The sequence below is a fragment of the Carassius auratus genome, chromosome 43, assembly GCF_003368295.1.
Source record: "Carassius auratus strain Wakin chromosome 43, ASM336829v1, whole genome shotgun sequence".
NCBI classification, from domain to species: domain Eukaryota; kingdom Metazoa; phylum Chordata; class Actinopteri; order Cypriniformes; family Cyprinidae; genus Carassius; species Carassius auratus.
The window spans coordinates 2728770-2751471 of record NC_039285.1 but is presented as its reverse complement, the minus strand read 5'-3'; the positions used below and the strand labels follow the sequence as shown (position 1 = coordinate 2751471).

Genomic DNA, 22702 nt, shown 5'->3' with positions numbered 1-22702 from the left:
TGCCTTGGCGTCTAAATAAATTAAAATAAGTAGAACTTAAGTACTAACATTTCTAAAAGTGAAGCTGAAATAAATATAAATGGTAAAAATACTAATAAAATGACAGAAGCACATAAATAAAAATGTAAACTAAAAATACAAAATTTATTCAAAATATATATTTTCATGTTTTGAAAGAACTGATGTTTCTAACTGTAGCAACTAACTGAAAATATGCTTAACTTAAATGGTATTAAAACAGAAAGAAAAATGATAATAAAGATGATTTATAAATATTTAACAAATAAAATGAAAAGGACCGAATGAAAACTGAAAAAAAAATGTTTTGAGAAAAATTCACATCGTTAATGCAATTGTATATAAACGATACAAAATTAACTTCTAGAAGATTTTTACTTTGAGTTGTGCTTGTTTGCTTGCTGTGTTTTTAATGAATACTATAAAATCATCTTTATATATATATATATATATATATATATATATATATATATATATATATATATTAAATCAAACAGAAAAGTAAAAATCAAACAGTTTTTTTAAACCTTGGCAACAAACTGAATTAAAGGACTTGATCTTACATTTAGTCTTTTATCCAAAGCAACTTACAATTGAGGACAATGGAAGCAATCAAAATCAACAAAAGAGCAATGATATACACGTGTTATAACAAGTCTCAGTTAGCCTAATGCAGTAAAACTTTTTATTATATGATAAAAAGAAAACCGATAGAATAGAATAAGAATAGAGCAAGCTATTGTTAGAGGCCTTATTTGCTTTTGTCAGAATTACAATTATATAATACAATCAAAGAAAACAACTATAGATGGAATGCAAAAAGATTAGAGAGATTCGTTTTTTAAAGCAGTTTCGTAAAGTCTAAAAGAGGCATTCTTTAATGAAGAATAGAATTAGAATAGAGAGGGATAGAGTTAGAGGGTCAAAAAAAGTGTTTTTAGCTGATTCTGGAAGATACTTAAATTACTAAAACTGAAATTAAAAAAATAACCGATAAAAAAAAAGTAGAACTGAAAATTATGTATATGTAATTGCCTATAAATAGTACAAAAATAAATTGTATTTTCTTCATTTGTTTGTAGTTAAAAACTAAAAAAAGGTAATTTTTCATATTTTAGAAGCACAGCACAGACTGAACTGAATTTCATAGCATGCAGTTAGTGAGTGCTTCAATATTCACCCTCTCTTTCTCGCTCTGCAGTTATGATGGCGTCCCGTTCCTGATGCATGACAGCACCCTGAGGAGGACGACCAACGTGCATGAGGTGTTCCCCAACCGGACGGACACACCGGCGGCCATGTTCACCTGGGATGAGCTGGAGATGCTCAGCGCTGGATCCTGGTTTCTTCAAGTAATGATCCAGAACCTTGACTTCCTGTTCATCAACTAGCACTCATATAAAAATATTGATGTGCATTATCAAATAATGGCTTATTGAATATTTCTAGCATATGCTGGTTATTGTAACTGGTTATTGTAATATGTTATGATGTTCTTTTGAGTCACATATTAGCATCTCAGGATGATTATACATAATAGAAACCATTTATCAGAGAACACACAGAATGGATTTGTATTTTAAGAGAAATCATTTAAATTTGTGGTGGTCAAAGCGGATTAGAAACAAACAGAGAGCCATTATGATTTATAAAAGCCCATCGTTCTACAATAAAAACAATGCAGTGTACATCCATATATGATTTTGTTGTTGGCCGGTTAATTAACACCAGAATCCCTCTGAAATCCCTGCGTGGAATCACTTGGGATTAAAGGATTCTGGCTGGAATTAGGCTTTGCCTGAGGAAGCGTGCGTCTCTGTTCTGCCACTAAAACACGTACAGTTCGACTTCGGCCGATGCTCAACCTCAGGGCTGTGATGAAGTAAAAGGCTTGTGGATTGTGTTTTACCATGAACCATATAAAATAAACAGTTTTCAGACGGCATGTCTTATTAAAGAGGGTCCCTGCAAATTATTTATTATTAGTAGTAGTATTAAAAAATCTGAAGAATTTTTTTTTGTAAACCATAAAATATTTTTTCTTTATTATTATTATTTTAAGAAATTATACGGCATGTATTACTGCTGTAAATTACAAATTTCCTAGTGCTGTCAAATGATTAATCGCATCCAAAATAAGTTTTTGTTTATATAAAGAGTGTGTGGTGTGTATATTTATTATGTGTGTGTGTGTGTGTGTGTGTAAACACACACACACACACACACACACATGCTGTGTATATTTATTTTATGTCTGTGTGTATGTATGTATGTATGTATGTATGTGTATATATATACACACACACGCATCTAGATATTTAAGAAAAATGTTGTTTACTTATAAATTATATATATAATATAAAATATTAGAATTCAAATATGTACAGGTAAATGTCTTCAAAATATACACTTTATATAAAATAATATATTTAATAATTTGTGTGTATATATGTATATATACACACACACACATGAATATACACCATACACATACATATATTATGTAAACACATTCTTTTTTTTATTTTGAATGCTATTTATCATGTTTATTCATTTGACAGCACAGAAATTTACAAAAAAAAATATAATAGTAATATATATATTTTTTATTTTTATAAAACTGATGACACAACTTTTGTAAACTATAATTTGCAATGTAAAATATTTATTCATTATAATGTTATTATAAAAATGAAGATTTTTTTTATTTTACTATAAAATCAAAATGTATATTTGATAATTGTAATAATCTTATTTAATCTTACACTATTTCTGTCTGAAATTCTTCTCTTTTAAATCCTGAAATCCTCAAGTCTTTTATTTTGGTGGAGAAGCCTACTGCTGAAATGCTGGAAACATCCACAAAAATGTTGGAAATGATGCAAATGTATTTGGGAGCACAACATGCGCTAGGTTTACTTCATTTCCACATGTTAAACTCGCAGCACATGCAGAGATGGAGTTCACCGCATTTACTAAAGATCTCAGACGCACAATAAACCACTGTGGAATCAATTTGCAGCCTTTGATTTGAAAATAGCATTAAAATCTAATTTTATTTTACAGTCAGTATAATTAATTACTAGCTTTTCATTGACTTACAAACCAATCAAATCCTTGCTTTTCTTCCTCTCAGCGGGATCCTTTCGGCACGGCCTCTTCTCTTGATGTAGACGAGAAGAACCGGGTCCGAAACCAGACGGTACCCACCCTGAAGGAGTTCCTGGATCTGGCCGCCCAGCACGAGAAGCTGGTGATCTTTGACCTCAGACGCCCCCCTCGAGGACACCCCTACAGAGACACATGGATCACACGCACCCTGGAGGTCATACACAACGAGTCCTCCATTAACTCCAGCCAGGTAGATCAGCAAGCTCTTCTAGCCGTGATAATAATAGCTGGTTCAGCAGCTGAAGGTGTATTATATGGTGTTTTTGGCCTGTCTTGTGGCAGGTGTTGTGGCTTCCGGCCGATCAGAGGAGTCTGGTGCAGGAGCTGGACCCCGAGCTGCAGCAGACGTCTGGAGATCATTCCTCCATCGAGGAGCTGCAGGAGGAGCACATCGTCCGACTCAACCTTCATTACAGCTACATGTCACAGGAGCAGATCAGGTACAGCAGACTACAGCCATTTACAGCGTCTGCTCACAGCTGGCTAATCACGTTGCACTTATAATACTAATAATTATTTTATTATATTGTGTGTATAATTTGATATTTGATACATTATAAATATATATAATTATTAATAATAAATAAGCATATATATATATGTGTGTGTATATATATATATATATATATATATATATATATATATATATATATATATATATATATATATATATATATATATATATATATATATATATAAATACTTATTTATATATTATATTATGATATATTAATCTATAAATCTAAATATTTATATTTATGCTAAAGCATTGTATAATAATGATATATTGCGTGGTAATTATTTACATTGTTAATCTATTATAAATATAATTTATATTTATTAATCATAAATAAGCAAATACTTTTATTATATATTCCATAAATATTTACGGTTTTATTAATATTATATGGTATATTAATATATGATAAATATAAATTGTATTTTTATATATATATATGTATATTAATAATAATAATAATACCCTGAATTATAATAAATTGCATTAATAACAACAACAACAATAATAATAATAATGTCTATTGTGTAAATCTATAAAACATATGTATATATGCATGCTTGTTTGTATGTGTATGTAATATTTATGCTTATAAAATTACATTATTCAATTATTTAGGTTATTAGTTATAATATTCTAAATTATATATATATATAATATATATATAATCTCTTTTGAAAAAAAAAAAAACGGTTGATTCTCTCAGGTTTTTCATATATTTAGTTTTTTGTGTGTTTCTATTCTGTTTCTATTTACTAATTCGTTGCCCTCTATTTACTAAAACGTGCACACAATTACTATTGCGTTCCCTCTGTTTACTATTACGTTCACTTGATTTGCTAAATCGAGGGAACTAATTAGTAAATTGTGCACACAATTTATAAATCAAGTGAACGCAATAGTAATCGTGTGCGCGTTTTAGTAAATAGAGGGGAACGAATTAGTAAATTGTGCGCACAATTTATGTAGTTTTTCTTGCATGTCATGTGCGGGGTTCAGTAGTTTTGTGTTTTAACTGACTGTGAAAAATATAGCCCCATTCTTACCAGGGAAACACGATCATATCAGACTTTTTGTCCTCTGTTGAACTCGTGTGACTCTTTGCAGAGAACAGCTTTTGCAATTAAAGTGTGCAGCTTCATAATGTCTCTTTAACGGCCCAATGATGTCTCACCAGAACCTGTTTCTGATTTCAGAAAGTACTCCTCTGTGAACATCAGCACTAACCTGTATGTGATCAGTCAGCCGTGGTTATATTCGCTGGCGTGGTGCGCAGGCGTTCATTCAGTCACTACAAACGCCCTGCACATCCTCAAGAAACTACAGCGCCCCTTGTTCCTCATGGTGAGTCCGGATCACAAATATAACTCGATGATTGATCGACTGATGCGTCACGTCTACACGTCTCTCTTCCTCACACAGACTCCAGATGAATACAGTCTGATGTGGATCCTGACCGACATCGTCTCTGCTTTCCTCATCACCGCTATTTTCATCTTCCACTGGTGAGTTCTGCTTCAACTAACTGATTTTAAAAGAATGCATGCTTAGATTTGCATTTGAAACGCAAATCATAGGTTAATCTGAATATTGGAATATTTTCTGTGCAGAATTTTATTCTAAAGCAGGTTTTGTCTAATGTTCTCTCTCATGCCAACGTTGTTTGTGGTGACCCTGTGATGTTTGGCCCTGTAGGTGGCGTGAGCGAGGCTTGCCCTTCTGGTCGGGCAGTAGACAGGTGAATGAGAACGGACCGTACAGCAAGTTCCGGACGGGTAAGTTGGTGATTTTTGGCAGTGCTCATGTTTTTGTCGTGCCGTCCTGCATGTGTCGTCCAGATCACTGGCTGTTTTCAGACTACTACACTACTGCAGTTTACAACAGATTACACTGAGTGAAGATACTGTACTTACTGTATGACGTGATGTGCTCAATCCAAACTCAGTTTGTAGCATCTAATCCTTGACCATTTATTTGATCGAAAAACAAAAGTATAAGAGATTTTAACACAAAATTGGAATTAATATGCAAAATAACGATGCATATATAACTGGATGCATGCATAACACAGTGGCATACTATATTTATTATTATTGCATACTTTCACATACTGGTCTCTAAAACGTAGTACACAGAGTATTATATCATGCAATAAACTTTTTCATTCTGAAAACAGCCATTGAGAAATTGTTTTGTATGTATATGTGTGTGTTTTAGTTAATTGTACCAGTGTAGGCATTGTAAAGTATATATTTATTTTATTAAACTGTGCCTATACATAGTGTGTGTGTGTGTGTGTGTGTGTGTGTGTGTGTGTGTGTGTGTGTGTGTGTGTGTGTGTGTGTGAGAGAGAGTGAGAGTGAGTGTGTGCATGTATGTGTATGTGTATATATATGTTTTTAGTTTTTTCATGAGTTGATGAAAAATTTTAATAAATTAGGCAAGCAAAACAAAATAGTGTTGTTTTTTTTTTTTTAATGATTTTAATTTAAAAATGAGTTAAAATTAAAATAATCAAAATATATATTTATTTTATTAAACTGTGCATATATACGTAGTGTGTGTGTTTATTTATATATATATATATATATATATATATATATATATATATATATATATATATATATATATATATATATAATTTTTTTTTTCTTAAACTGGGGTTCATGAGTTGATGAAAAATTTTAATAAATTAGGCAAGTGCAAAAAATATATAAAGTTTTTTTTTATGATTTAAATTTTAAAATGAGTTCAAATTAAAATGATCAATATATATATTTATAAAGTTTAAGTTAATCAGATTTTTCATCAGCAATCCCAGAAGCCCTTGTAGTTTAGTGTCCTGTGAGCCCTTGACTTGCATGTGTGCATGTCTCTGTGTGCTGTAGAAGCGTCTGAGGTCCAAGGCATCCGCTGGAACCCTCTGTTCTTTGACGGGCCGTCACCGTCCCGGGACCTCGACCTCACCCTGCATGTTCCCCCTATGCATGGCTTCCCCGTCCCCATCTGACCCTCCATCACTCTCGTTATGAGCCGCTCTCATCTCTCTCCTCTCTCTCCGGATGGCAGAGCTGAGCGACGTCTGGTCCATCTCCAGCATCAGCGTCCGTGGAGGGGCTCAGAGCTCGCCCCTCACACCCAACCTGCCCACCATCAGCGAGGAGCCGCCCATCTGACCCCCCTCACAACACAGATCTGTGGAGACCTGGAGCCGCTGTCAGCATCATCACACGCTCATTTGCATTCGAGCTTCAAACTCTGAGCTTCTGCTGTTGCTGCTTCAAATTGTGAAGGATTTCCTGGTTTAAAGACTGAATGCTCACAGTCATAGTCTAGTCTTGACTCGGCTTCGAGACAAAAGTACATGACCTTATGTATTTTGAACAATGATATTAAATTACCCTCTATTATTGGCCAAACTGGTAATATGATGACAAATAAGAAGAAATAAAAAAAGTATATATATATATATATATATATATATATATATATTTATATACATATAAGTATATATATATTTTATATTTTATTTATTATATATACATAAATGCAGACACTATATATGCACACACACACAGATGCATAATATTATTTTTGTGTGTATGTATATATAAATGTATGTGTGTGTGTATATATATATATATATATATATATAATATTTTGGATCTAAGGAGGAACATGGTAAAAAAATGTAAATCCCTAAAATCAAATCTAAAACCACTGTTTTGAATTTCCCCTAAAATTTGCATTACTATAATGTGTCCAAACATAGTATTGTGTATGTACACACACACACACAAACACGCACACACACGTTACCTTAAAAAAATACATTTAAAAAAATTGTTGACATTTTGTGGGAAAATGTGCTTAAAACATATCAAATAAAATCTTCGGTAACTTTCCAATAAGTTTCCATTTGTTAACTGTATTTAATATATCAACTAACATTAACAATGAGTGATACATTTGTTGCAGTATTTATTAATCTTTGTTAAATTTAGTAAAATACAGCTGTTCATTGTTAAGCTCAGGTCCATAAAAAACACTAATACATACAACTTTTGATTTTAATAATGTATCCGTAAATGTTGAAATCAAGATTAATAAAAGTGTTTCTCACTGTTAGTTTTACTAATGTTAATAAATGGAACCTTATTGTAAAGTTTTACCAAATATTATAATATATTAATAACAATAAATATATTATTTCCTATTCTAGGGTGAGTTATTCTTATACTGTGCCAGTACCATGAAATTCATGTACCATGGTATTTACATGGTAATTAACTGAAAATGTAATGTAAGTGATATTTTGTTAAAAAATATCAAATGTATTTGACCAATTGTTTTCAGAATTGGCGGCATTAGATGAATCCATCATCCAGTTTCTGTTGCTTCTGTGAAGTTCGTTTTTATCACTGAAGGCTGAGTTTGCCTGATTTCTGCCGTCTGACGCATGGTAAAAATGAAATGCACCACCAGATTTAATCCAGAGTGTTTTGGAAATATTAAAGATGTCAGATCCATTGCATGATGTGATAAAATTGACAAAGCTTTACAATCAGGAAGACAATAACAAGCCAAACAGACAATCTGCATTTGAAAGCTTTAGATTGCTGACACGAAACCTAAAGCGCTCGCTTTAATCGCCCTCTGTTAATGCAAGGTTTCTGATTAATGTGATGAGCTGAAAGGTCTTCGTTTGCATGTTCAACAGACACGCTCTGGCTTGCATTCATGTTTTTTGCTCCAGATGTTTCGCCTGTATAAAATGCAACGCCTAGAGTGATTTCTATTACTTAATCTGTCTTAATGTAACATGTCTGTAAATATGATTGTAAACTGATGAAATTCTGATAAAAGTTTCTCGTTGTCTTTTTTTGTTACTCTATGACATCATCTCTAATAGCCTAAATAAAAATATTTTAGCAGACTCCATATTGTCTCAATATGTATATCATCACAAAAGATTTGACGTTAAAGTGACAGTATCACATTTAATTTTCATGGATGTAACGTTACACTTTTTACAGGAACATTTTATATAAAATTGTATAACTAATATAGTGCCTTTGCATAAAAGAGTGGCTAAATAACAATAGTCATAACTTAGTTTTTAAATGAATTAGCACACAAAACACAAGAAACAGATCAGGTTCAGGTTAGTGTCTGATGGTACAGTAAGTCAAATAATTGTGTTGAACATATTTGGTGCAAATAAAGGCCATAAATTAATAAAAACCTACTGCTCCAACTGCAATAATCAACAGGCTTTAAAAACTTTAACATATCTATCAACTACTGGATTAAAACATGTCAAGGTCACGTCACCCCAAAATCATTTCAAAAAGCAATAATAAAAAAAGATTAAATGTGCATTAAGAATGTGAATCCTGATTTTAAGAGCAGTAAGATTTTTATCCTGATTTGGCCTAGTGAATCTGGAAATTTTATGGGTATTAAATTATTGGTTCTCATTAAACCCCCAACACTATGATATTTTAATACTTTCTAATGTCTTTAAATCGTACATTAAAGACAGTGCAAACAAATACTTCCATGATGCACGAACGCTACAGAAATTTGACTTCTAAAACAGGCTTTCAGGTTTCATTTTCCTCTATGCAAAAATAATTTTTCCTCAGGGAGAAATATGACCTAAACATGTTATTGACGGGTTTCTTTATGTAAATGTTTATGTATATATATAAGGCCATGCATTTTTCTTTTTTCCCCCTTTCGTATACAAAATAGACTTCTGCATGTATTTAACAGACTCGGGACTCATGCAAATGAGGTTATAATGGCAGCTCAAGAGATTAATGTTGCTCATGTAACAATTTTAAAGGAATATTTATCCCAAAAAATGACATTATGTGATGTTTTTATTAGCTTTTTGGACTCTCATTCTGACGGCACCCATTCACTTTCATTGGTGAGCATGTGATACAGTGCTAAATTTCTCCAAATCTGTTCTGATGAAGACTTAACTGTATCTTCCTTTAAGATGCATGTAAAAAACAGTTACTAGTCTTCCCATAAAAAAAAGAAAAAATACAATAAAATTAAGGCCTTCAGTGTAACATTTTAAAAAGTGAATCAAATAAATGTATCATTCTCAAATGGAACACAAACTAACATTTCAAAGTAATTTTTTTGCTGCATTAAAAAGATTCAAATTCAAAAAACCCTCCAGAAACTCATGCAAGTATTTTTCTTAGCGCTCTTACAGAGATTACCACATAAATAATGCTTCAGGATGCATGTAGCAACGCAATTCCAGTCCATAATCGACTCTTAACTCTGAATTTGACTAAACTAAGAAAATGGTACCTAAATTGTGCCTTAAAACAGAGCAAATCATCCAACAAGAGACACATGAATCCGGCTCTTCACATGCAGACGGAGACCGTAGCTTTGCTCAGAGGTAGTCATCCTCACTGGAGGCAGATGAAGAGTCTTCATCGGGACGCACAGAGCCCTGGGAGCTGGCAGAGGGGGTGCGGCTCATTCGCCACAGCTGGGACGCGAAGGCCCGCCCCCAGCTGCACGGCCGACCAATAGGCCGCAGCAGACGCACCAGCTCCGCCGCCTCGCGCCAATCAAACGTTCACTTGCTGTGGCCGCGTGAATTGCGCTGCTTGCTCATAGTGGTCAGCATCTGACTGATGTAGGACGTCAACAGGTCGTCCATCTTGTAGCCCTGTTATGAAGAAACAAGGGATGTAAATGCATTTTCTCTTTCATTAAATCATTCATATAATCATCATTCATTTTGTCTCACCAGTGACGTCTCGCACAGAAGCTTGCTGCCCTGAACCAGGTTGCCGATAGTTATGTGGAAGTACGTGTTCCCGCTGCTCCAGTTGGAGATCTTAGTGAAGGGGTACGTGGTTAAAATATCCTGCGGATCGAGAACAGAGAAAACACAGACAACACAATCATCACTGCACGCTGGGATCGAAGAAAAAACAAGTCATGGCAAAGTATGAGGAACACTGTATCAGTATATCCACAAAAATGTATTATAAAATATAATAATAAATGCTAAATATTATTAAATACTATATGATATAAATAATACTAAAATGAAATTACACGGAGTTTGACTGCAATGCAATATGATTTATTCCTATTTTTCAGCTATTGTTGCAAAAGCAACATTTCTCATTTTCATTTTGATTTTAAATAAATTAAAAAGAAATAAATAATAAAAAAATAAATAACTTTCAAAAAAAAAATTTTTTAATGCAAAATAAATAACTAATTAAAATATTAAATATTAACTATTCAGAATGTAATAAAATTATTAAAAACAAAATACACAGTAAAATTGAGAACACTATAAACATGTATTTTAGTTTCCTTCACTTCACATTAAATCCTTTAAATGTAACTATTTAAAACAGAACAAAAATCAAAAATTAGAAATAGTATGAAACAAACATAATGCCATTTATTAAACAACTTAAACACCAAGCATAAATACATTTATTTGATAACGTATTAAACCTAGTGACACTAAAACTGCTGAAACGAATGCATGTGTCTGTGTGCTTGACATAAATTGCAATAATTGCAATACATTTCAGATGATTTAAAAAAAGGAAAAAACAGTCGTTGCATGATGCAACTTTAGTAAAAAGCAAGAAAAAGAAAGAAAACTCACCTTGTTCTTGGGGTCGATCAGACTGACTCCATATTTATTGATGGCTATCAACAGGATCTCAGGGAAGTGTGGCTCTGTGGTTTGCTGCATGGGGATCAATGAAAAAATAAATTATTTTGACAAAACAGATCGGTCCATTCAGAGAAATTAATGAAAACGAGTTTCAAGAACTCTGCAAATAGGCTAGCAAGCAGAAAAGTGTCAGATTGCCGAACAGCACAGTGACTGTACCTTCACTTCAAAAAAGGCCGAGCCAAACGTGGGCCATTTAAAGATGATCTTCAGAAACATCAGCTTGGCTTCCTCCCTTGATTTCCCAGCATGCCGGTTGAAGTACGCCACAATCGACTGCAGATCATAAAGAGGATGTTTACTGATAAGGATCAGTGTGTGAATGACACACACACACACACCTGAGATCACTGTAAGTGGGACACAAACCCTTTTCCAGTCGTCGGGCGAGAGCTGCCGAATCAGGTCCTGAGGAATCAGCTCCTTCAGCATCTTGGGAATGCTGGGAAAGTGGGATTTGTCATCCTCGAATTTGACTCGGTAGATCATAGCACCGAGCTGGAAAACCTCTTCTCTGGAGCATTTGTGATATCCGCGCAGATACTTGGGAAGTTCCTGCACATGCATGTCGATTATGAAGATGTGATATGCTCTATTTGATACAGTCCAGGGTTTTAACCATGGTGCATTCATAGTTTTATGATGAACTACTGTATATAGATGTTTATGTCAGCTCACCTGATAATAATGGAAGATGGAGTCTGCGAAGGAGTCTTTGCCAGGAACAGTGCTCGTCCACAACTTCTTCATGAAAAACACCTGGTAGGTCAATGAAGGCACGATACCTGAACATCAGAGTTAGAGCCATTACTCTTTACCCTTCGTAAAATACAATTAAAAATTATAAATAAAAAATAAAATAAAATAAATTAAAATAAATTAAATTAAATTAAAAAAATAAATTAAATTAAAATTAAAAAATTTTTTAATTACATTTAACAAATAAAATTACAAATAAATAAAAAATAAATAAATAAAATAAAATAAAAGAAAAATAAAATATAAAATTAAATTAAATTAAATTAAATTAAATTAAATTAAATTAAACAATAAAATTAAATTAAATTAAATTAAATTAAAAAAAATAAATGAAATGAAATGAAATGAAATGAAATGAAATTAAATTAAATTAAATTAAATTAAATTAAATTAAGTTAAAAACAGTGGATTAAGTGATTTACTCTGGGTCAGTATTTATACTTTATTCAGGATTATTTACTAATACTTACTTATTCAGCAAGGATGCATTAAATTGATCAAAAGTGGCAGTAAAGACATGTTACTAAGGGTTTCTATTTTAAACAAATGTTGTTTTTGAAATAAACTTTATATTTAAAAATTAAAAAAAAAAAAATTCCTGAAAAATAAAATGTTTCACAGTTTCCACAAAGATATGAAGCAGAATAACAGTTTTCAACATTGATAATAATCAGAAATGTTTCTTGAGCAGCAAATCTTACCAATCCTTACCAAACACGAGTGTATCATTTATATCTCCATGGTAATGTTTTGTTTGTGTACATGAAAGATGAATAAAGTAAACCCTATTGTGCAGTAAAATTCACAAAGCTGTACCATCTTTAGCGGGTCTGGCTTTCTTGATCCAGTCTGTCAAATGGCGAACAAAGTCGAAGAAGAAATCACCTTCAGGAACACTTATCACCTACAACACACAAACACAGACAGATGTCTTGATAGGAATCCCATATTATTCTAACCCCATTACCCACTCAGTTAATGGTTGAGCTTGGCATTAAAGACTGGTTTCAGGACCAATTAAAGATTGTCAAAATCCCACTGCCCAGAGACGATGCTCTTACCTTATCAGAGATCTTGACGAACAGACTGAAGCCGTCGGGTGATTTGAGCAGCAGTCTGCCGGAGATGTTCAGACAGAAGTCTTTGGCCTTCGTGCTGGACTCCACCTCAAACGCCTGAAACACACACAGCTGGGTCAAACACTCCCGAATGCATTTAAAGGAATATTCTGGGAGGGATCAGAATATGAAAAATCAGAAATGTGAAGCAGTTTTATTCAGTCTTATTCTAGCTTCACTGATACTATTATAGCTTCTGGTAATATCTTGAATTAGATTAAAAAATATATATATATTACTTTTTTTTTTTTGTCATTTGTATTATTATTCATTATTTTATTTTTTTGAATCAATTATTTTATTACATTTTATATTTTAGTTTATTTCATGCTGGTTATTTTGTTACTTTATGTTAACCAAAATGAAAATGAGAAACTTTTAGTAACTTAGTAACTTTTTAAATTAATAAATTTTTATTAATTCCATTTGATTTGATTCATTTTAGGGGATATTCTCATTTAAAAGTAGAATTTTTTAAAGCTTTATTCAATGTTATTTCAGTATCATTGATATACAATTAAATTTTCTGTATTTCTGTATTGTAGTATTTTGTCATTTTTATTATTACTTTTTAAATATGTCTTTATAGTTTCTATACATATATGACCCTGGATAAAACAAAAAAAAAATCCTATTTACAGTAGGAAAATTACAAAATATCTTCATGGAACATGATCTTTAATTAATATCCTAATGATTTTTGGCATAAAAGAAAAATCTATAATTTTGACCCATGCAATGTTTTTTTTTTTTTGGCTATTGCTTCAAATATACCCCAGAGACTTCAGACTGCTTTTGTGCTCTAGGGTCACATATTTTTAATTTGTTTATTTAATGTTTGCTATTTTAGAACCCTACTCTTTTTTTCATGTTATTTCAAGTTTTATGGTTCTAACAAAATAAATGCATTCATAAAAAGATATTTTTTGCAGCTCAGTATATCAGTGTCACCTCTGAATCTCAAATAGACAAGCTCTCTGTATGATATGAGCATACGCAGGTCTGTCTCACCTCATCAGTGTCGTCGGGGAAGTAGACTTTGTGAAAGATCTGTGTGGTCTTGTGCTGAATAGCCTCCACCTCCACAAGGTGCGGCGGATACTTGCGGGAACCGTTCCTGCACACAAGCAAGCAAGAATGGAGTGACATTCACAGAACAGAAAAACAGTGTGAAAGAGGACATGACATCAAAACCAGTCTGCTTAATTATGAGCGTCCAGCGGCTCAGACAGAGAAGATGAGTCATTCCACTTCAGGAGTCATAATTACAACATCCCAACTGTTAAAGTCACTTTGGTGCAAGATGATATTTTGTAGTTTATCTCTTAATTAAAAATAAATAAAATCTACAAAAGAATGCACAGCAGGTGTGTTTTCACATTTTTCATGTTTACGTTCATGCATAATGCTTTTAATCAAATTTAACTTGCATTGTATTCAAAGTCTACATTTGATCAGTTCATGCATTTCATAATCCTGGTGATGCTAGTGCCATGCTTTCCTTAGAGCAACATGTTTTACATTTTTATATTTATTTAAGAAGCCAATGCAAATCGTACATCGTAAATATAATTGTACAACACTACTGTATTTTGTAACTTCGCTAGTTTTAATCTAAATGAGATTGACATCTCCAGCTCCAGAAACCCAGGGCTTTTACGTTTTCCACTCATAACTATGACCTTGTCGACTTTGGCTTTCAAGTGCATTCAAGAAAACAGATTTAAGTCACTATCCTTTTGTAAACTGTCAAAATAAAAGACTTAAAGATCTTCTGCATATTAAGAAGTATGTGCAAAGCTTCTTTTTCATGGTATATTCTCATTCAGATGCAAGTATCTTTGCAATATAAATCTGCTGTTGATATATTAAATGCATGTATGTGTGTGGTGAAGGAGTGTTTTCACCGTAAAGCTTTCTGCAGTCTCTGCATGCAGTCAGGAGCCAGCGGATGGTGTTTCTTCGACTGTAGAAACCTCTGAACGTGCGGCAAGAGGACGTTACTGGGAGGAAAGAGACCGGCACACAACCAGAGCAACTCCCAGCCCTTCTCCTCACTGTACCTGCACAAACACACAGAGGTTATGAAACTTTCTAGAAATTATGTTACAGTTTCAACAAAAATATGACAGATTTCTACATTGATAATAATCAGAAAAGCAGCAAATCATCAGCATATTAGAATAATTTCCAAAGAATCATGTGACACTGAAGACTGGAGGAATGATGCTGAAAATACAGCTGCACATCACAGGAATAAACTACATTTTACAATATGTAATTAAACGGTAAAAATGGTAGTGCATGGAAGTGCATACTGGAAGAAATCACAGCGTCTGGCTGTAAACGTAAAGGAGAGACGTACTTGACATGGTTTTCAGTCATTTGTTTGATGATCTGGCAGTAGATCTCATCTTTTAGAGGCTCTGCCTTCAGCGCAGTCTCGAAGATCTGATCTGTGAGCTCGTTCACAGACCGCGTGCGCTTGGACGGATAATCGCCCATATACTTCATTATAGGTGCAGGAGAGTGGGTCAAGGAACAGGCAGAGAACATAATATCCATCAACTTCTATTTTAGACTAAAAAAAAAAAAAACGAAGAAATACAAAATTACATTTTGGTGTAAGAAAATTTAATATATTTTAGGACCCAGGTCATATTTCAGCCTAAAATCTGTATAAAATAATATGAATTTTTTTTTTTTGCATTAAAAAAAGCCTATTTAGGGTCTATTTTAAAATCTAAATTAAAAATTCTGAATTTAATAATTATATTTTGCACAAATAAAAAAGCTGATTTTAAAAATATATATATTTTAGGGCTGAGGTCAACCCAAAATCAACTAAATAATGAAATTATATTTTACATAACAAGATAAAGCCTATTTCAGCCCCAAATCAACAGAAAATCAAATCTGTAGATGGCTCTCTCAGCACATGTGTCCCAGATCTGAAGGATATCAATGAAGGCCATGCAGGCCTCCTGGGAAAGCTCCTCGTGGCCCACACACTTCTTCAGCAGCGCCTGTTTGATGGGTTCTCGTGTGCAGCACCACAGTTTGTCCTTCCCACGGTTCTTGGTGATCATCACTCTACTGAGCGTGTGTTTGGGAGGAGGCCTGGATGAGCCGAGAGGGTCAAGGGTCAAAACACATATGCATCTGCATGAGTTAATTATGTGTATTAAGTGACTGCTTACAACATTTTCTTTGTAAAGACAAGTATTCTTTTCCTTAGAACATGATCTGATGAATTGTGCACAATAAGACCAAGAAAAGGCTGGAATTAACATTTTAAATAATAACAATAAATAAAATAAAATAAAATAAAATAAAATAAAATAAAATAAAATAAAATAAAATAAAATAAAATAAAATAAAATAAAATAAAACTACTAGCAACAACCCAGATTTGAAATTAATTTACTTAATTTACATTCATTTTATTATTTAAAAACATAATATTAAAAATAGGCTATATTTTCTATGAGATTTTATTAAAGATACATTACATTTCTAACTATTTTTTTTCCTTTTCTTTCTTTCTTAAATGACATTGGGCCAAAAACAGGCTTATTTTATATTTTCATAATAAAAACAGATGTGTAGAGAGAGTAATTTGGTCCCTATATACAGTGTATATATAAATATGTATATATATATATATATATATATATATATATATATATAACCCGGTCTGGACACAGCACTTTTATTTCTACTATAAATCAGAATATAATAGTTTTTTGTATTTATTGAATTGACTTCATGGACATGTATTTTGTTATATCAGAAGTGTGGTCGTTCACCTGAAGTGGTCATAGGAGAATTCCTCCAGCGTGTACGGCTTTATCCTCTCCTCCGTCTCCATCACAGGAACATGGGAAATCCGGATCGACTCCTGCCGTTGGTCTGGTGTCATCGTAATCAAAGCCTGAGCCGTGCAAAAGAGACAGGTTTCATAAAAGACTGCAATAATAAATATGAAACGCTGCCTGCAGCAGAACACAATATAATGATATCAGTACCACGACATCAGATGGAGGTCTGACGACTGTAGGCAGCACATAAACACAGTCGGCAGGGAAATCTCCTTTCTGCTTGGTTCTGTCGTTGATCCCGTGAGCCCAGCCGGACGTCATGACCTGCTCGCCCGTGTCCTGGTCCAACAGAATGAGGTCACCTTTCAGGAAGCTGAGGAACGTCGAATCATCGCCGGCTGATCAGGAGAAATGAGTTACATGAAGGAAGAGAACGGCTGGAAGTGACACTGACTGTCAAAGAAACGCCTACAGAATCCCAAATTAGTTATTAAAAAACATAGCTGAATTCTGATTTACAGACAAAAAGTATTGTGTCAAGACAGGGGAATACATTTGTTTATAATAATAGTATTATTATAGTAATATATATTAATAATTAAAATAAAACAAATAGACATTAATATTTTATGCTGTGAATTATATATTTTTTCCAATCTTAAATATATGCTTAATTGTCATGAAAAATGATTACAATAATATTTACAAGAAATAATGGTTCTAAAGTAAGCCTCATTTACTTTATACAGCATATAACTGTAAATTGTTCTCTATAGTTTTGTGCAGAAATGTGACCTGAGCCTTAAATCTCATATTTCTCAAAAAAAAAAAAAAAAAAAAAAAATCATATTTGTTAATTAATTTTGGACTAATATGGCCCTTAAAAAACAAACAACAAAAAAACAGGTTTTATTTTCTTTATTCAAAACATAATTTCATATTATTTTCTGCAATATGACCTGGGTCCTTTTTATAATATAATATAATATAATATAATATAATATAATATAATATAATATAATATAATATAATATAATATAATATAATATAATATAATATAATATAATATAATATAATATAATATAATATGATATGATATAATATAAAATAATATAATATAATATAATATAATATAATATAATATAATATAATATAATATAATAACATTTCTTAATTTTCTTTCTTTTGATCTTTTGAGGTTGAAATATGACCTAAGCACTAAAATAGGCTTTATATTTCTGTATGCAAAAAATATATTTATTGTATTTAGATTTTAGGCAGAACTTAGGCAGACTTAATTTTCTTAATGCAAAACTTAATTTAATATTTTTGTCTATTGATTTTAGGCTGAAAAATTGCCCAGGCCCTAAAATAGGCCTTATTATGTGCTTTTTTGGGGGGTTATAGCTGAAATATAATCTGTCCATGCATTAGTGAGTAACAAGGTCCATTGATATGATGTGACTGTGTCCTATTCTCTAACCTGGGTTGTCCTGTAAGGCCACAACAAACTTGGATCTCTTCCTGAGCCCCTCTAGGAAGGTGACCACCAGGTCCCGAATGTCCTCTGCGTTACTGGAGCTGAACGTGTACTCGTCTCCTTTGATGGTGGCCAATGTGAAGCTCTGGGCCTGATGCTTCCCTCCACTGACAAACACAGAGGCTTTTGGCTTCAAATCTCAAATCGTGTGAAAAAAACCCCACTAAATGAATCTCTGTGAAATGCCGTACCTGCTGCTGGACACTGCAGTGATCTCTGGGAAAGAAAGCTCCAGAAGAACCTGCTCCTGCTCATCCACGAAGTAAACGCCAGTCCAGTTTACAGCCACGATCACTTCGTTCTTGGGTAGACTAGGACCTTCAGAAACACAATATGCTAAGCATAAACAGCCATCTGTAAACATACAGCACACAAACCTTGTGCAATATTAATGTGACATCATTTGTGAAAAAACACCTGAAAATTTAAAGGCCTCATAGAATCTTGAGAATAACAAAGGCCACTTATAACGAGCGAATTCCACCACTTCCTCCTTCACTTTCTGAGGGTCGACCCTCTTCTGGGTGTAGATGCCCTACAAACACAACATAATGGTTACTAACAGCTTTGCTGATTTCATTACAGATGAAATACTAATTGCTCAGAATGGCATACTACTGTACCTACTATTTTATTGAAAGAAAGATGTATGCAGTGTGTATTCTGAGCTTAATATTCTACATGCATGAAACACACGGTGATCAACCAGAGTAGACTGTGAAATACAATGCATGTGCTGGAAATGACTTTCCACTGACAGTAATATCAACCGTGCTCTAGAGCGTCTCATTCTTGACTCTTAATTTGATCAATATGACAAAAAAATAACAATAATACATTTAAAGGCTTAGTAAATCTTTATTTTTGAGCTGATAACTTGTTGAATCTGACAGAGGCATGTTTAGCACACATCCCCAAAATCAAAACAAAAAATACGTAGTAGTACATATATTATTTTTTTGGGCAGAAATATGACCTGGGTCAAAAAATTTACTTTATTTGTTTTTTCATGCAAAATGTAATGTTATCTTCATTTCTGTTGATTTTTAAACCTTTTCATGATGGTTAATTTACATTTTCCTAATTTGAATATACACACACACACACACACACACACACACACACACAGATAATATATATGTGTGTGTGTGTGTGTGTTGCAATTTAATTTAATTTATTCCTATGCTAAATCTATTTTAGAATTAACATTTCTGATTTTTTTCTCATGACATTTTTATGATAATGATTTTTTTTTATTTTATATAAAAAGGAATAGCATTTCTGTTTTTATTTATTTTAATGTTGGGATAAAATATGCTATCTTTTTGACTGCACTCCACTTTCTGAATGCAATTACTGAGGTCATGTGGCAACTAAACAGCACACTGCTCTTTAAAACCTTAATCATTTCACACTGCATGGTATTTTTGGAAGCAGGCAGTATCCAGTGCTGTATATAATGCACAGAATGCACTACACACATCTTCCATTCCACATACCACTAATTGAGTGCTGCGATTATTATTAAGTTTGGCACCTTTTTGTGCGCAGCCATGATGAACTGAGCCCATCTCTCCACGGTTTTGGCCGAGCTGATCTCTCTGTCGGGGATGTAGGATGGAATAAGACTCAACAGGCGCTCCACAAGGATCTCAGAGCCGTAGTCCACGTAATACTGCTGCGACGCCAGCTCCACCAGATCCTCCTTCTTCCGGAAAGACGAAACAGAAGGAAAAGATGCAGAAAGAGTGCAAGGGAAAGTAGACGTGCAAGACAATCAAAAGAAAGAGATGTGATGGAAAAACAGATCAAAAGCAAAAGAAAGATGCAGAAAAAGAGAATATTCCCTCCTTAGAAATACAGTGCATGATTGAAAATGCAATTAATTTGTGTTCCTGTAGCTCAAGTGGTAGAGCATTGTGGGTTTGATTCCCAGGGAATGCATTTTAGGTAAAAAATGTTCGATTGAATGCACTGTAAGTGGCTTTGGATAAAAGTGTCTGCTTAATGCATACATTTCTTTAAATTTAAATGTATAATTTAGTTTTCTGTGTCTGAGGTTCGTACCCGATCGCAGCGGTATTCGCCGAACTTGACGCCGCGCACGATCTGCTGGTAGATGAGGTTGGTAGCGACGCTGTCCTCCGTCGGGTCGTGCCACGGCGTGAATATCTCCTTCCTGAAGAACAGCCTCCAGGGGGCGTTGCGCTCCTGCGCGCCCTGCTCTTTAGCGTACTGCTCACACTGAGACACGGCGTCCATCACGTGATCATTACCGCTGCCCAGAGACGAAACCTGCCAAACACAGTCCTTGTAAAACCTGACGTATGAAATAATAGTCCGAAAAATCAATTTTACTGAACACTGGCATATGTGTTTTTGTCGAGCATCATATTCGATACAGCTTCAAGATACAGTGAGAATATTGAGCTCAAAATAATTGTATTAAAAAATAAAAATGACAAAAATGTAGAAAATCTTAATGCTCCGAAAACAGGCTTCATTTATAGCGAAAAATATAATTTCAGATTTTTTGCTTTTAATTTTGGGCTTAAATATGACCTGGGGTAAAAAAGAAAAAAGGGCTTTATTTTTATATTTATATATAATTGTACATTATTTTTTTCTATTAAATTTAAAGTTTTTTAGTTTTAAAACATATTTTAGAATAATTTGCATGTGACATTTTCAAAGCAATTAATTTAATTCTAATTTTCTTTATTTCAATAAAAAAATAATAGATTTATTTCTTTTATTTTAATTTGGGCATGAAATATGACCCTGATATGTTCTTGAAAGTTCTGTGAGATTTTCTGAACTGAAATCAGTGTAAAGCCTGATGTATGAAATAACCAAACCTTTAGGGAAAAAAAAGAAAAAAAAAAAAACCTATAAAAAGTTTACATGTATGCATTTGTTTTTATGGCTCATATAGTATGATGTAGTGAGAATATGGAGCTTCTAAAAAATGTTTCCATGTGACTTTTTCATAAAAAAAAAAAAAAGGATCAATCAGATGACAGAAGACAGATTGTGCGAAACAGGTCTTACAGAAAAGTTTGAAACATTTAGAAGCCTGTATCAAATATGATTAGTTAAAAAAAACACTATAATTAAGCCAAAAAGAGTTCATTGTTGTGATTTGTGTACCTTATCAAACAAAGCGATGTACAGGGAGAAGCCGAATCGATCCTGGAGGCTGATCTTGTCGGACAGTGCGTTGCAGAGCTCCATGGCTGTGGTCGCTGAATCCGTCAACAGGGTTTTTGTGGTTCCATCCATAAATGTCACAGGCAGCATTATCGGCTTCTTTGATTTCGTGGCCTTGGATGAAATTGTGAAAAGAAGACATCATATGGACATCATAGTCCTAGAGTTTGATGGACCTTAGAGTCACTGTGTACTTTTATTGCATGGAAAACAGCAGCAGAAAGAGCTTTTACAACCAGTGAAGTCAGTCTCTGATACCTGAAGCTCTAGCCAGGAGGGCGGCTGTGCTCTTGTTCCGTTTACAAACGTTCTCCTCAGTCTCTCCTCGCAGTAGGGAGCGTAACCCGGAGGTCCTTCACTGATGAAGTTCCTCAAATACTACAGGAGGAAGACAGACACTCAACTTACAATCAGCCTTCAGAGACCCAATTTAGTCATACCTATTGAAAAAAAAACATTTTTTAAATGTAATTTTAGAAAATCATTTAAAACTTAAAACTTAAAACTTAAAAACACATTTAATTAATTATTTTTAATTTTTAATTTTTAATTTTTAATTTTTAATTTTTAAATTAAATTAAATTAAATTAAATTAAATTAAATTAAATTAAATTAAATTAAATTAAATTAAAATAAAATAAAATTAGGCTACAGACACAACTGCTGAATGTGAGTATTTCATTTGTTAATTTAATTGAATATGTAATTTAAATTAAAAAAATAATTAAAAAAATTTCATTTAAAAAATGCATTTAACCCTTAATCATTGTTCAAAAAGGATATAGTTTTTTGGTATTTGATGTC

General features: G+C 33.1%; 2 protein-coding genes across 10 annotated transcripts in view; one reads left to right on the top strand and one right to left on the bottom strand.

Annotated features, from left to right (window-relative positions):
* Nucleotides 1-7177, top strand: part of gdpd4a (glycerophosphodiester phosphodiesterase domain containing 4a) — a 27501-nt gene extending 20324 nt beyond the window's left edge. For 3 of the 4 annotated variants that reach the window (XM_026230540.1, XM_026230538.1, XM_026230541.1), the window contains exons 10-16: nt 1220-1370; nt 3155-3379; nt 3472-3629; nt 4903-5050; nt 5129-5211; nt 5402-5481; nt 6595-7177. In XM_026230540.1, coding sequence (XP_026086325.1) covers nt 1220-1370; nt 3155-3379; nt 3472-3629; nt 4903-5050; nt 5129-5211; nt 5402-5481; nt 6595-6716 — 967 coding nt within the window. In that variant the 3' untranslated portion in view covers nt 6717-7177. The remainder of the gene's footprint in view (nt 1-1219; nt 1371-3154; nt 3380-3471; nt 3630-4902; nt 5051-5128; nt 5212-5401; nt 5482-6594) is intronic. The other variant, XM_026230542.1, reaches the window with a different exon arrangement.
* Nucleotides 7178-8681: 1504 nt separating this feature from the next.
* Nucleotides 8682-22702, bottom strand: part of myo7aa (myosin VIIAa) — a 38980-nt gene continuing 24959 nt past the window's right edge. For 2 of the 6 annotated variants that reach the window (XM_026230535.1, XM_026230537.1), the window contains 21 exons: nt 22157-22276; nt 21839-22012; nt 20756-20983; nt 20226-20393; nt 19106-19223; nt 18880-19006; nt 18632-18795; nt 17356-17546; nt 17137-17261; nt 16290-16447; nt 15693-15846; nt 15235-15390; nt 14339-14444; nt 13271-13384; nt 13026-13113; nt 12129-12235; nt 11820-12005; nt 11610-11726; nt 11379-11462; nt 10494-10613; nt 10320-10412 (listed from right to left, as the gene is read on the bottom strand). In XM_026230535.1, coding sequence (XP_026086320.1) covers nt 10320-10412; nt 10494-10613; nt 11379-11462; nt 11610-11726; nt 11820-12005; nt 12129-12235; nt 13026-13113; nt 13271-13384; nt 14339-14444; nt 15235-15390; nt 15693-15846; nt 16290-16447; nt 17137-17261; nt 17356-17546; nt 18632-18795; nt 18880-19006; nt 19106-19223; nt 20226-20393; nt 20756-20983; nt 21839-22012; nt 22157-22276 — 2898 coding nt within the window. Of the gene's footprint in view, nt 10413-10493; nt 10614-11378; nt 11463-11609; nt 11727-11819; nt 12006-12128; nt 12236-13025; nt 13114-13270; nt 13385-14338; nt 14445-15234; nt 15391-15692; nt 15847-16289; nt 16448-17136; nt 17262-17355; nt 17547-18631; nt 18796-18879; nt 19007-19105; nt 19224-20225; nt 20397-20755; nt 20984-21838; nt 22013-22156; nt 22277-22702 lie in introns of all 6 variants that reach the window. The other 4 variants (XM_026230536.1, XM_026230534.1, XM_026230532.1 and 1 more) reach the window with 3 other exon arrangements.